Source organism: Merops nubicus, unplaced genomic scaffold (assembly GCF_000691845.1).
Source record: "Merops nubicus isolate BGI_N331 unplaced genomic scaffold, ASM69184v1 scaffold5658, whole genome shotgun sequence".
Taxonomy (NCBI): domain Eukaryota; kingdom Metazoa; phylum Chordata; class Aves; order Coraciiformes; family Meropidae; genus Merops; species Merops nubicus.
In genome coordinates, this window is record NW_008625010.1 from 66,467 (window position 1) to 78,582 (window position 12,116).

General features: G+C 45.8%; 1 protein-coding gene across 1 annotated transcript in view; it reads right to left on the reverse strand.

The window, feature by feature from the left end:
* Window positions 1–10,623, reverse strand: part of PAPPA (pregnancy-associated plasma protein A, pappalysin 1) — a gene marked incomplete at its 5' end in the record, with an annotated part of 71,698 nt that extends 61,075 nt beyond the window's left edge. Inside the window, one exon of the mRNA XM_008945526.1 lies at window positions 10,427–10,623. Within this exon, the coding sequence (XP_008943774.1) occupies window positions 10,427–10,623 (197 nt within the window). The remainder of the gene's footprint in view (window positions 1–10,426) is intronic.
* Window positions 10,624–12,116: the final 1,493 nt, after the last annotated feature.

Genomic DNA, 12,116 nt, shown 5'->3' on the forward strand with positions numbered 1-12,116 from the left:
GCATTCCTGTGAAGTAAGGCAAGACCAGGCTTGCTACAGTCCAGTTGGTAACATCCCCTCCTGCCTTCCCAAAGCTGGTCCTGTACGTTTGCTTGGATGAGGAAAGCACACAGCTAGTTAGAGAATGCCCAAAAGCAACACCAACAATACCCCAAAGAACTTCTGCTGGGTGAGGCATTCTCCATCAGAGCAAGGATACTTAGAAGCATTTGGGCAACATTTCTGATAGGAAGAGAGACAAATAGGGGAAAAAACCAAGCCACATCTTTTTCAGCTGTCATGAAGGAAAAAAATCACGCCTTCATTTCTAGCACGGTAGGAGTAGATCTTAAATATTCTTGTACCTAACCCCACCTCTTCTGAACCGCCTCAAGTGCATATGGGGCACAGGGACAGCTTCCAAGAGGTGTGAGACAAGGGAGGTGCTACCAGGAGCTCTGCAGATTGCTCACCAGGCTTCGCCTGCAGCAGAAGCAAACAGCCGCGCAGTGGTTAATGTCAGCTCTGACCACGTGATCATAGTCAGGAAAGGTCAGAAGAGTGATTTTTCATTGAAAAACATCTGCGTGTTTAAAGAACAAAACTTTCTCATGTGCAGAAAACCAGGGGTTTCCAGTGCTTTTATTTCCAGAGTTAAAATCATGCTTTCCAGCTTTGTTTACGGTTATGGACCATGTAAACACTCTGTGTAAACCACACACAACCCTCCTCACACAGTATTTCCACACACAGAGATAACGGGGGGTGCAAATCTCCCTCTCCATGGCTCCTTTTCCCTCCCCACGCTGCTCGGCTTCCCACGCCGCACCCCCGGCGAGCCAGCCAGACACCCCGTTGTTGTCCTTCCCTATATGAAGACATACACATGCCTCTGATCCTAAGGGTATAAGTCTGCTCTGGGCTGTCAACAGGCCTTAATTGGTTACATCCAGGGAGATGATACATTGGGAAGAGGCCTTGAATTTAATAGCAAGAGGAAAGGCTGTGGTGGGGCTCCCAGGGCGTGCGTGCGGCAGGGGGCACAGAGCACAACTACCATGGGCTGCCCTGGGGAGCCAACCACGGTTACACCTCAGCATGCAAAGCCTTTCGGATTCCCATCCAACCAGTCAGCCCTACATCAGCGTGCATTTATTAAGATTAAACCCTGCAGCTTGTTTTTCTTCATACCTGAAAGCACGGCTTGTGGTATGCAAATCAGAAGGTTCCCCCTCGCCTCGCCGGGCTTTCCCCACTGCAAGTGACGAGTAACAAAACCACCACATGCAAACAAATCCCTCTGAATGAGCTGGACCATCCAGGGAGGGTCCATAGAACAACAGCCTGTTGCTTCCTCCAGTCTACACATGTCTGCACCCAAGCAAAGGTTTGGCTGCAGATGTCTGGGGAAGCCTGATACTTCCCTATAACCTCAGAACCTCAAACTCCAACAGATTAAGTCAAAATATGACTTAGAGCATTTCACCCTTGATGTCCCAAGCTAGTAAGGGAGCTCACAGAAACTCCCAGCTGCTCCCAAAAGAAGTTACTGGAGGATTAAGTACAGACATGTTGTCTGTGAGAAGAAGCTCACAGCTCCTTCAGCCTCACTGCCTCACAGGAGCAGGCTCCCTGAGGACAGACTGTGACCACATGGGATGAAGGAATTCACCACTGCCAAGGCTTGGCGTTGCCCACCAGGAACAACCACTGGGAAGTGGTTAAATTTCCACACAGAGAAGCTTTTCTTTACCAGCAGGTAAGGGTCATGGTGCAAACACAGTGCAGCGCACTAGGAACAGATCTGTTCTGATGGAAGGGCAGATTTTTCAAAGATATTTGGATGGAGATAAGTGGAAAGAATCACAAAACCACAGAATGGTGGGGGTTGGAAGGAACCTCTGGAGTTCATCTAGTCCAACCCCCCTGCTAAAGCAGGTTCAGCCAGAGCAGGTTGCAGAAGAAGGTCTTCTCTACCCTGTGCTTTAGCTTCCCCTCTCAGAAAAAAAAAACTTGTCTTTTCTGAGAGTGACAATACAGCTGTTAATTACCAAAAAAATGGGAAAATAAGATCCCCTGCCTGAAGTGCTAAGCATAAGGACTTTGGCCCAATGACCAAAACGGCTAAGCAGAACTTGATGTACTCAAGAAATGAGGGCTTTCCCCCATGAGGAGGTACATGCACAGACAGATAATAGCACTGACCACACAAATAACCATTTCCTGGCACGCATTAGGGTTTGCAGACAGACCCTGAGGCGACGGTGGAAGCCCAGGTCTGGGGGAGGCTCCTGCTGATAGCAGGGGGAGCTGGGCCCACTTACCAGACCTGGTGCATCATGCCTCCTTATCAGATTTACCACTGAAATGACCTCAGAGGAAACAGTGATCCTCCAACTTTAGAGGCAGTACTTCCAAAAATGAACATGGATTTGAGATTCCTCAACAGGCTCCAATAAAGGCAGCACGATTCAGGAGAGATTTAGTGGAGCTCAGGAGTTTTTTGATCCCCAGTTCTATTTTTATTTTTATTTTTTAAAGCAGATATTTATTTGCAGGTGGGGATGGAGGGATTGACTTGAGAAACCTCCGGGGCAGTGATGTGTAAGCACCATCCTCCAAAACCAATGCCTCGAAGAGACATCTTAAGATGAACACCCTAAAATCCATTGGCATTCAAACGACGAGGTCTCTTCTGGCAACGTGGGCTAAAATGCCTACAGTACTCCAAACAAGTATCACAGACAATCCTTCATTTAAAAGAAAAAATAAATTCTCTGCTCCTGGCATGAGAAAGTTTACTTTCAGCTTAAAGAAATGATGGTGTGGTTTTGGGGACGGCATTCCGTTCTGCTGAAGAACAGCACCCTGCCTGCCTCTATATCTGCGGCTTTGTAGCTACAGTACAATCCTGGAGAGCTCTGTTTACATATTTCACATGTTTCCTTGTGCAGAACATGAAACCAAATTACACAACAAAGGCCATTACAGCTTTGCTCTTGCACCCTTTTCCATCCCCTCCTTCCGATCACTTGTTTTAATTCTATCCAAAATAATCGACTGAGTATTTTTAACTGTGCTTGACCGACTGGCAAGGCTTTAAGCAGGTTTATTTGCTGTCTCACAGGGAAATCATGCAAAAGCTGGTGAAAATACATGCCAGGGGGGCAGGGGGAAGATGGCCGGGGCGGGGGCGGGAGGAGAGATGCCGACAGCCCTTCATGCATGAACAAAGCAGACGTGTCGATGCATTTATGCAAAATCATTCCGCTCTGAATGGAGAGGGACCCAAGACAAACAACCCGGATGGGATGCAGGAGAGTTATCCCACGCTTGCGGCTGGACATGCTCTGCATCTAAAGGCTCGTGAGCAGCAAAGGCAGACGGAGAGACTGGCAGGTTGAGGGGCAAGGGCCAAGGAGGGGGGTCTCCTTTCAGAAGAGCTCTTGCTAACGAGCACCGCCGCTGTCGTGGGGTCTGCCCTGCCAGGGGGGTCCGAGCTCGTTTCTGTTACCACGTGTAATCTGGGTGTGTGGCTGAGTGTACAGCAGATAGGATCATAAAATGGTAAGTTACTTCCTAAAGAAGCACATCGTCGTTATTATCCAAGACAATATTCCTTTCTTGCCTTTCTTCTTGCCTCTAGCAACAACAAATGGCATGGAATTCTGTTCTCATTTCGTTAGTGGTAAATGTCTCCTGGTTCTAGGAAGATGGGACCAATTTCCGGCACCTAAGGATTTTTGGTTTGACCTTCATCTCTGAAAAGGTCAGATTGAACCTCTCTGAGAGTACTGATGGCTGCTTTGCTCTCTGCATCATCCTTTGTTTCTTTTATCTATTTTCTCTACAGTACACAAAGGGAACACAGTGTACCAGCCCCTGGTACTCACTGTTCTGTTTCCCTTAGATGACTTGCATATGTGCTCTTGAAAATTTATTCTAAAAACTAAGGGGGGGAGGGGAGTGGAAAGAAAAAATATCCCTTGAGTGTTTGGCAAAATTGCTTGGAATCTCCTCTGACATCTCATTGTGTTCTTTCTGTCCTCTCCTTACACAAATCTGCCAGAGGCTATGACATCAGCCATGGGGTCTGCTGGTTTACTACTGCCACGAGCGAAGGAGCACTGGAAGACACTGGGGCAGAAGGGGGAGAGGCTGGGAATCACTGTCTGTCCTAGCAGGGAGCAGGCAGCCAGGTGACAGGCAGCATCTCCTTTTCACCAGCCAGCTCTGTCTCAGCTTCAAGTGCAATGCTCTTTCTCAGCCATCTCTCTGCAACTGAGTCTTTTTCAAGCCATCCTACCTAGAAAGCCATTTTTCATTTTATTTTGCTTCAGAGACCTCCCAAAACCACTGAGATCATTCTTGATCAGAAGCTGTGGTACTGATGTTAGCACACATCTTTGTAGCACCCCTCACTTTGGTGTGGACCCTTTGCATGGATCACCTCCTCCAACGAGGCAAGGCAGCAGCACAGACCTGCAAATAAGGACCAGTGGAGTTCCTTTGGCAGAAAGGCTGCAAAATCCAGCTTTCCCAGGAAATCAAGTGGGAAACAAGTTTTCAAGCCATCAAAGCAAGGAGTTGGTGGGACAATTTTCCAGCCCTTTTGTACTGGGAATGAACAGCCAAACTGTGCTAGGATAAAGACTGATTAATTCACAAATGTGGTGATGTGAGGTGGCTGATGGAGTTAAAATGCAGATTCAGTGACACCAAACCTCTTCCATGTCTCTGCTACCAGTGACTCTCAACAGTCTCTGAACAGTTTCTTTTTTATTTAAGATATGAACATTCCCCTTTCAAGATGTCCTGAACTTCCTTGTCCTGGGAAGGCCTAAGCTCAGTAGTGCTCAGTGCCTGCAACATCTCTGAAGGATATTGAAGACTAATCCTTGAACGGTAGCTTTACCTTTCTGTGCTCCGGTTTCCACCTCTATTAAATGGAACAGAAACCAAGCAGTGTGGCTGTGATAAGGCTTAATTAATCCCTGTACAGTGGAAAAATATGAAAAAATATAATCACTTAAGCCAAGGAAGGAGTATTCCAGCCCAAGCTGGCCTGATGGTCAGGGACAGGCTCGTGATGCAACTCTCCAGCCTTCAGGCAAAAGACCAAATTGACAAGTCTGTAGTATCCAAGGGAAGACTGAAATAAAGAAGCTTTGGACCCCCTTGAACTAACTTTAGACTTGGAGACTCTGTAACCTAAGCTGAAGCCTTTTGGGGGATCAGCCAGTACTGGAAATTAGCTCAGATGCGTACAGCAAACCTACATTCCTCTTGAGACAGTTTGTGCACAGTGTCCAGTTCATCTTTTTCCAAAACTGGTCTCTGATCACTCATGGTTCCTCCATTAATGGTTTTTCTTAGTGGGATTCTGCCCTCATCCTCCAGACATTAGTGGTTCAAAGCCTGGCTCGGTTATAAATAACAAAGACATTTGCAAAGCAAATCATCTTATTAAAAATGGGGATTTTTTTTATCCCTCCAACCACAACAAAACTCTTACCATTGAAGAGCAACAGGACTTGGCTGTGAATTGGGAAGTTCAAAAAGGGCCACTTGCAGAGCCGACAGACAGACACCCTCCCTCTTCTCAGCAAGATCACCCCAAAGGAGAGGAATGGCTTCTCCATTAAAAGTTGCAGGTTTCCTCTCTTTCCACTCCTGTTCAAGATTACTCTATTTGTTGGCTTTGCTGGATCTTTGGGGAATTACCTTCAGTGTTATATTTATGAGACAGAATAAAACTGCATGGAGAACTTCATAATCTTTCTCTTCCATTTTCTTACAATATTTTCTTACCACTCTTGGAGCCCTTGCTCTACCACGTTATTTCTTCTAGTGTTCAGAATATTGTTGTGCTCCTGTCTTCTTCTGTGGGCAATTTCAGCCATCCTGCAATTCTAGACATCTCTCTGCTGCTGGTGGAAGAAGAGGTTTGTTGCAGTGAGTCTGGATGAGTGCAATTGTGGGAACTGCAATAGGGGCAGGAGGGGGCCTCTGTTTGTGGGAAAGATGTAATGAGAATCCTCTTCCACAACTTCTTACTCCATAGCAGCCCCCGTGGGGTACCCAGAGGAGAACAGGGTGTGTTTGTCAGTCTGGGAACAAGAACGAATCCCAGGATCTGTCTGTGCCCAGCAGCCTTGGAAAAGAGTCCCCTTTTGGTTAACTGTGCCCGAGCTGTGTGGCTTTTTCCATACAGGGGAAAACCAAGCTCACACAATAGCAGGGTGAAAAAAAAGGATTTTAATAGATATATAGTTACTTGGTCTAAACAACTTCTGCACAACTTGGAAGAAATGCAATGAAAGCCATAGCTCCTGGGGGACTGGCCCTCTAAATCACCAATGCACACAGCAACTTCCAAGTCTTAAGCACACGTTGCTGTGCCAGGAGGAACAAGGTCAGCAATAAGCCACCTAAAGATCCATTAGTCCCTTCTTATAACTCTCTCTTATAAAGACCCAAAGCAAAACTGCAGATTAATCAGTTTTCCAAAAGCAGGAGAGCCACCAGCAAGAGGAAAGGAGAGATGGCACCTCCACCCTCCTGTGGTTGGTCTGCACCCTCCTGACTGCTTCTCACTCAAGTCATGGTGTAGCTGCCCTCCTGAAGCAGGCCTGTCAGAAGCTTCCTCCAAAAGCACGTCTGTAGAGAAAGGACATTTTAGCAAATATCCAAACCCTTCCTGCCAAGTACAACCTAGTCTAGAAAGAGAGACTGACATAAACTAATGCAGTCACCCAGTCTGCACTGTGGCAGTACAAAAGTGGTGTGCCATGAGAACATCAGCTAAGGCCACTGCAAGACCCTGGTTTCTTGAACCCTACAGGACAGCCAGCCTTTCACAGTGACCTTATCCACACTACTTGTTCCTACTTCACACTCTTCATTGATGCAGCTTCAACAGGGATGATACAACAGGGACTGTTCACATAGGCCACAAGTTGTTTTTTTTTAAATCCATGTCTTGTTGAGCCCAAGTGTGTCTAACTTGGTGTCAGGAGGTCATGTCCCACCCCCTCCTGTGGGTAACGAGGAAGTTGACCCTAGATGGGCACAAACCAGTCACAAAAATAAGTCCCTGGGGTCTTCCAATACAGAAGAATTGCAGCTATTCACAAAGCAGATCAGCTGAAGCACCCTTTGTCTGTCTGTTTATACCTACTAGATCTGTCCTTCAGCTAGCATAAATCTGCTCAGTGCTCCTGCCTTTTTGTAGTCTTTGCCAGCATCCACCAGCTGATGACTTAATGCTAGCATCAATAATCTTTAGCACAAGAGAGGCCCCAAGAAATAAACAGTGCTGCAGAAAACCCCACGCAGCCAGTACATCAACACCGATAATACTTCACACGCAGTGGATGGCAAGGGGAGGCTGTTTACAAACTCACAGCAAGAGTGGTAGGCAAAAGAGCAGCCCAAGAGTGTGTAAAGCCCTTACTGCTGAATTCCTCCTGCAGCTGACAACAGGTACTGAGCCACGTCTGCTTCAAGATCTGTGGAGGATGCCAGATCAGAAATCAAACTGTAAAAATACCCTGCACTGATGCTCGCGTTTCTGTGCTGGTGAGATGTTGCTGACTGGTCCTCTTTGGCTCTAAATATGATGCTGTCAGTACTGAGAATATTTCTTAATCAGCACTGAAGGGTGGCTGCCAGAAAAGTAGAAATGGTTGTCTATCAGTCTTGCTTCTGTAGAAAGAGTGATTGTCTGGGGGAGGGGGGAGTTGTTTGACCTTTCCATTTCTCAAATGTGTATCTCTTCGCCAAGACTGTGTCATTCTTTGTAAGCATTTTGTTGTTCAAAACAAATCTTATACTGTGAACTTTTTTTTTTCCTCCCTTAGCATGTTGCCATTCAGCAGCCTCATACTAACGAGTAAGAAAGCACATGTAAGATCCATCTCAAAACAACAAGCAAGCGTGGGCACCTGCTTCTAAGGAACAACCAACTCTGCAGAACAGGCGATGTCTTGAGTGAGCTGAGCAAACAGGTGTGGGGTGGTCAGTCTGCAGAAGCAACCCTACAATAATAGGAAAATGTTCTCCAGCTTGTGCTCATAAACAATCCCCCAACAGTGAACAAGGGCCCACAGGCAGATATTGGTGAGAAAAAGGACAATAACAAACCAACCTGTGGTGCCCACTCCCCAGAAACAGCCTAGGCAAAACTACGACAGCCATGTAGAGAAATGGCTGTTGAGATACATAAGGATGAGAAACAGTTTAAATCATGAAGGATGTGCTTAAAATGCTCTAAAGCACCTTGAGATCACTGGAGCAATTATGAGAAATGGGGCTAGCTAACAAACAGGCAGCTTATATAGTCTATATACTGCTGTGCCCTACACTCAAACGTATCTTTCACAGCATTCTTGATGAGAAGCCAACACAAATACCACTCTGATTAATCAGGAAACTACCCAGCAACAACACGAAAAGTTTGCACAACACCAGCAAGCACACAACCTCCTCTGAAAGATATCTGGGTGAGGAAAGGTGCTCCTTTCATCAATACAAAAAACCCCTAAGGCTCAAAGCTTGTGCAGATAATGAAACCAAACATGTTTACACACCAGTGATCATTACATGCAGTGATTAGAGGAGATCTTAGGTTAATTTTCATCTCCGCCAGCTAACAGACTGATGACCTGCTGCCCCACCTAACCTCTCCAGAGTGACAAGTCAGGTGCTTACAAAAGCTGATGAGGCTGCCTTGTTCCAGGGGAAAACAAAGACTTTCTCAACATATATGATTAAAAAGGTCGATGAACCCCATGCACTCAAACTGCTGTGACAGGACCAGCTGAGCTAAAGCAAGAATTCCTTTTGCTGGAAGTAAATAGCACACAGTTATCTCCCCAGAGGCTGGGCAATAACAGGAGGCATGTTCCCATTCATTCTGCCAGTGTGTGATATCCTACTGCTCTGCCTATAAATACAACAGCTTCTTTTATTTTTTTCCCCCTTTTTTTTTTTTTTTATGAGGCTGTGACAACTTCCTCTCATCTGGGTACAACAAACACTCCTGAGTTGTGGCTACACAGCAGGGCTTGCTGTTGTGTGTGTGGTGGTGTTTTTTCCACCATGGGACTGTATGTCACCTACTGCAGAGTGTGGCTACATTTCTACCAGTGCTTCAGGAGAAAATCAGGGCAGGTCTCCATAATGGCTGCACGGGGACAGAGGGCTTGGGGCCATGCACCTGGAGACAGTGGGCTTTGCCTGGTACCACAGCACAGGGAGCTTGAACGAGGAAGACGTTACGAAGGCACTGGTAGGGATCCAGGGAAAAGTTCCTTTCACACTGTGCAATAATAAATGAGACCATGACAAAAAGGCAATACTGGGCTCGGGATTCTGTCTTGGTGCCATGCCAGCTAACCATGCTTTGTGCATATAAAACTGACCTGGTCAGTAATTTGTTACAGACTTGTGCAATGTGAACAAGGCCAAGTCTCTTGGATAAGGATGTTTTCTCTTGCAAGCCAACTGGAAATGCTTAGTGTTTACTATTCAGGGAGAAATCTGCCTGTCATATCTGTAACATGACATCCCTCCCTGCACTTCCCACTCCAGACACCTCCCAGGTAATTAGACTGTAAGAAAGTCACATCAGACCAAAAGTTCACCTAAGCCACTGCTCCATCTCTAGCAAAGGACAACAGTGGATGCTGAAGGAGGAATAGGCTAAGCAGCTCTTACAGGTGATGATACTTTCCCTGCTATATCCTCTAAAAGACCAACAATAAGCACCATGGGCTTTCCTGAGTCAGGTTGCATCTGGACTGTTGCATCTGCATCGTGTACAGCTCTGTTTTCCAGGCATTTATCTAATGGCTTTTTGAACTCATTTGGATCTAATTCTCTCAGGGAGACAAAAGGTGAAATTATGGTAACTGGAGCTATTTATGTTACAAAGAAGACATGTAAGAAGGGGGTTCAGGCTGATGAATGGCTTTGGGAATGGATGGGACCTTTATCAGAATAGAACAATAGGGTGCTTTTATGAAACTGGGAGGCAGAAAACACAAAACTATTAAAAAGAAAGAAGGTTCTTTTGTATTATTTAGCATTGGCCTTCAGAACTCATTGACACAAGACTGTACCCTGTGCTAGCTGCAGAGAGCCTGTCTAGTCTTCTAGGTGGTGGTAGTTATTTGAGGTGACTCCTACACAGCTTATCGAATCAAGTGGGCCACAACTTCAGCTGGAGTTTAGTTGGATGATTGGAACTGATTTTCAACTCACCACAACTAATCAGGCTCAAAAAGATGGAAACTGCTGTCAGAGGCCTTCCTCAGTGAGGCACCAAGCTAAGAGGCAGGGGTAACATCGCACAGGAACACTGAACCTTTTAGCTACACTCATGGAGGTTCCTCCCTGGTAGACTTCACTTTCCAGGGCAGGCAAGAGATCATACTTTCCTTACCTGGGTTGCTGCTGGCTGACCAATGACCACCCATCCTGGACACTGCTGGTCACTGTGATGTGAGACGGAGACGTTGGAAGCCCACTGATCGAGGAAGCCTTTGGGAGTGTAAACACCACAGTCTTTGATGCTGGTCATTTGCTCAAATTCCTCACACACTCCATCACCATCGTGGAAATAGCACCTGCTGGGTTCATCTGCCAGGAGAAAGCAGAGAAAACACAAAGGACTGGCTACACATGCCTGAAATCTAGTTGCTAGGAAAATATCAGTGGTCATGTCTGTGCTGGACCAGGTCGCTGGGAAGTGAAAGCGTTGGTCACTTCTTCACTACAGTAATGTGAGTTTAAAAAAAACCCAAGCAACAATAGTCAACTACTGTATTGGGCAATTCCCCCCAGATAATTCCTAATGTTTTATACTTGTTTTCATCTATCTCCATTTAAAAGGATGGAGACAGAAGAAAGCAGAGATAGAAAATGCATATTTAGACGATGTGGGTGTTGGCATAATTCCACCAACTCAGATGGAAAAACGCCAACAGAGAGTCTGGTCTACAATGTTTCCCTTTTTGTTTTTAAAAGATATCTGCAAAACAACAACAGCAGCAACTGTGAATGTAGGGATGGCAAAAACTGCCAAGTTCACAGTTGCAGTGACCAAGGGGCCAAATAGATCTGTTTATCCTGAGAGCAGACACAGTGAGAGCAGTGTGAGGGTAATCCTGCCACACAGACACACGGCTTCAACCAGCATCGCTCAGATTTGACCTGAAAGGATCAAAAGCAGCAGAAGACTTTATTATCCTTGTCCATTTATTCTGTGGCTTCTCTAATGAGACTGACAACAAAGATGCCAAATTTTTGAGGTTGTTTCTGTAACACTGGCCCATTAAAAACTGAACTGAGATCCATCTACTCTTTTCAAACAGACTGCATAGCAATAATGACTTTCAGTCATTAGAGTACTCTGTGAAATGGAAACCTTTGACCTGTTGGTATCCTATTTTGTATTGTATTATCATTGCCAGTCCCCAGAGGTATCCAGTTCTGACAGCCTGTTGTATTTTTGTCTGGCAAATAAGCCTGCTGAAAAAACGGTAGGAAATTAGCCAGAGCTGCTAGCTGGGCTGATGGAAAGGATCCCTAAGGAACATCCTGTCGGTAGCATTGGACTATCTCGAGTTAGGTGTCAGAAAATCCAACGGCTGCTCAATTTTGAGCTACTTCCAAACTACTAAATCCCCTGTTTATTTTTCCTCCTAGTTTACACAGTGAAATACTGCCATGAGCCAGAAAAAAAAAAATCAGTTTATTGCAATTCAATTATTTAATGACTTTCACTCCTTTTCCTCTCTCTTCCTCCCAGTCCCCCATGCAAAATTCCAGGTCGTTAAGAGAGTGTGAAAGAACAGAGAAGACTATCAGAGAAGAATGCCATTATGGTTTCATTTCATCATGACCTCTGCAGACAACTTGGGCAAGTGTGGGGAACTGTGTGTTTGCTGGGCCAGTGCTCTGAGCTGGTGAAAAGGAGCCAGCATGAATCTGGAGCCATTCAGCTGTGAGCACAGCCCCATGTCTGAGTAAATATACCCAGGGTGGCCCAACGTCTTGACCCCACATGTCACATCTTAGAATCTTCATACGTCTGGGAGCCACCAAATATAACCACACACCTAGAATAGCTT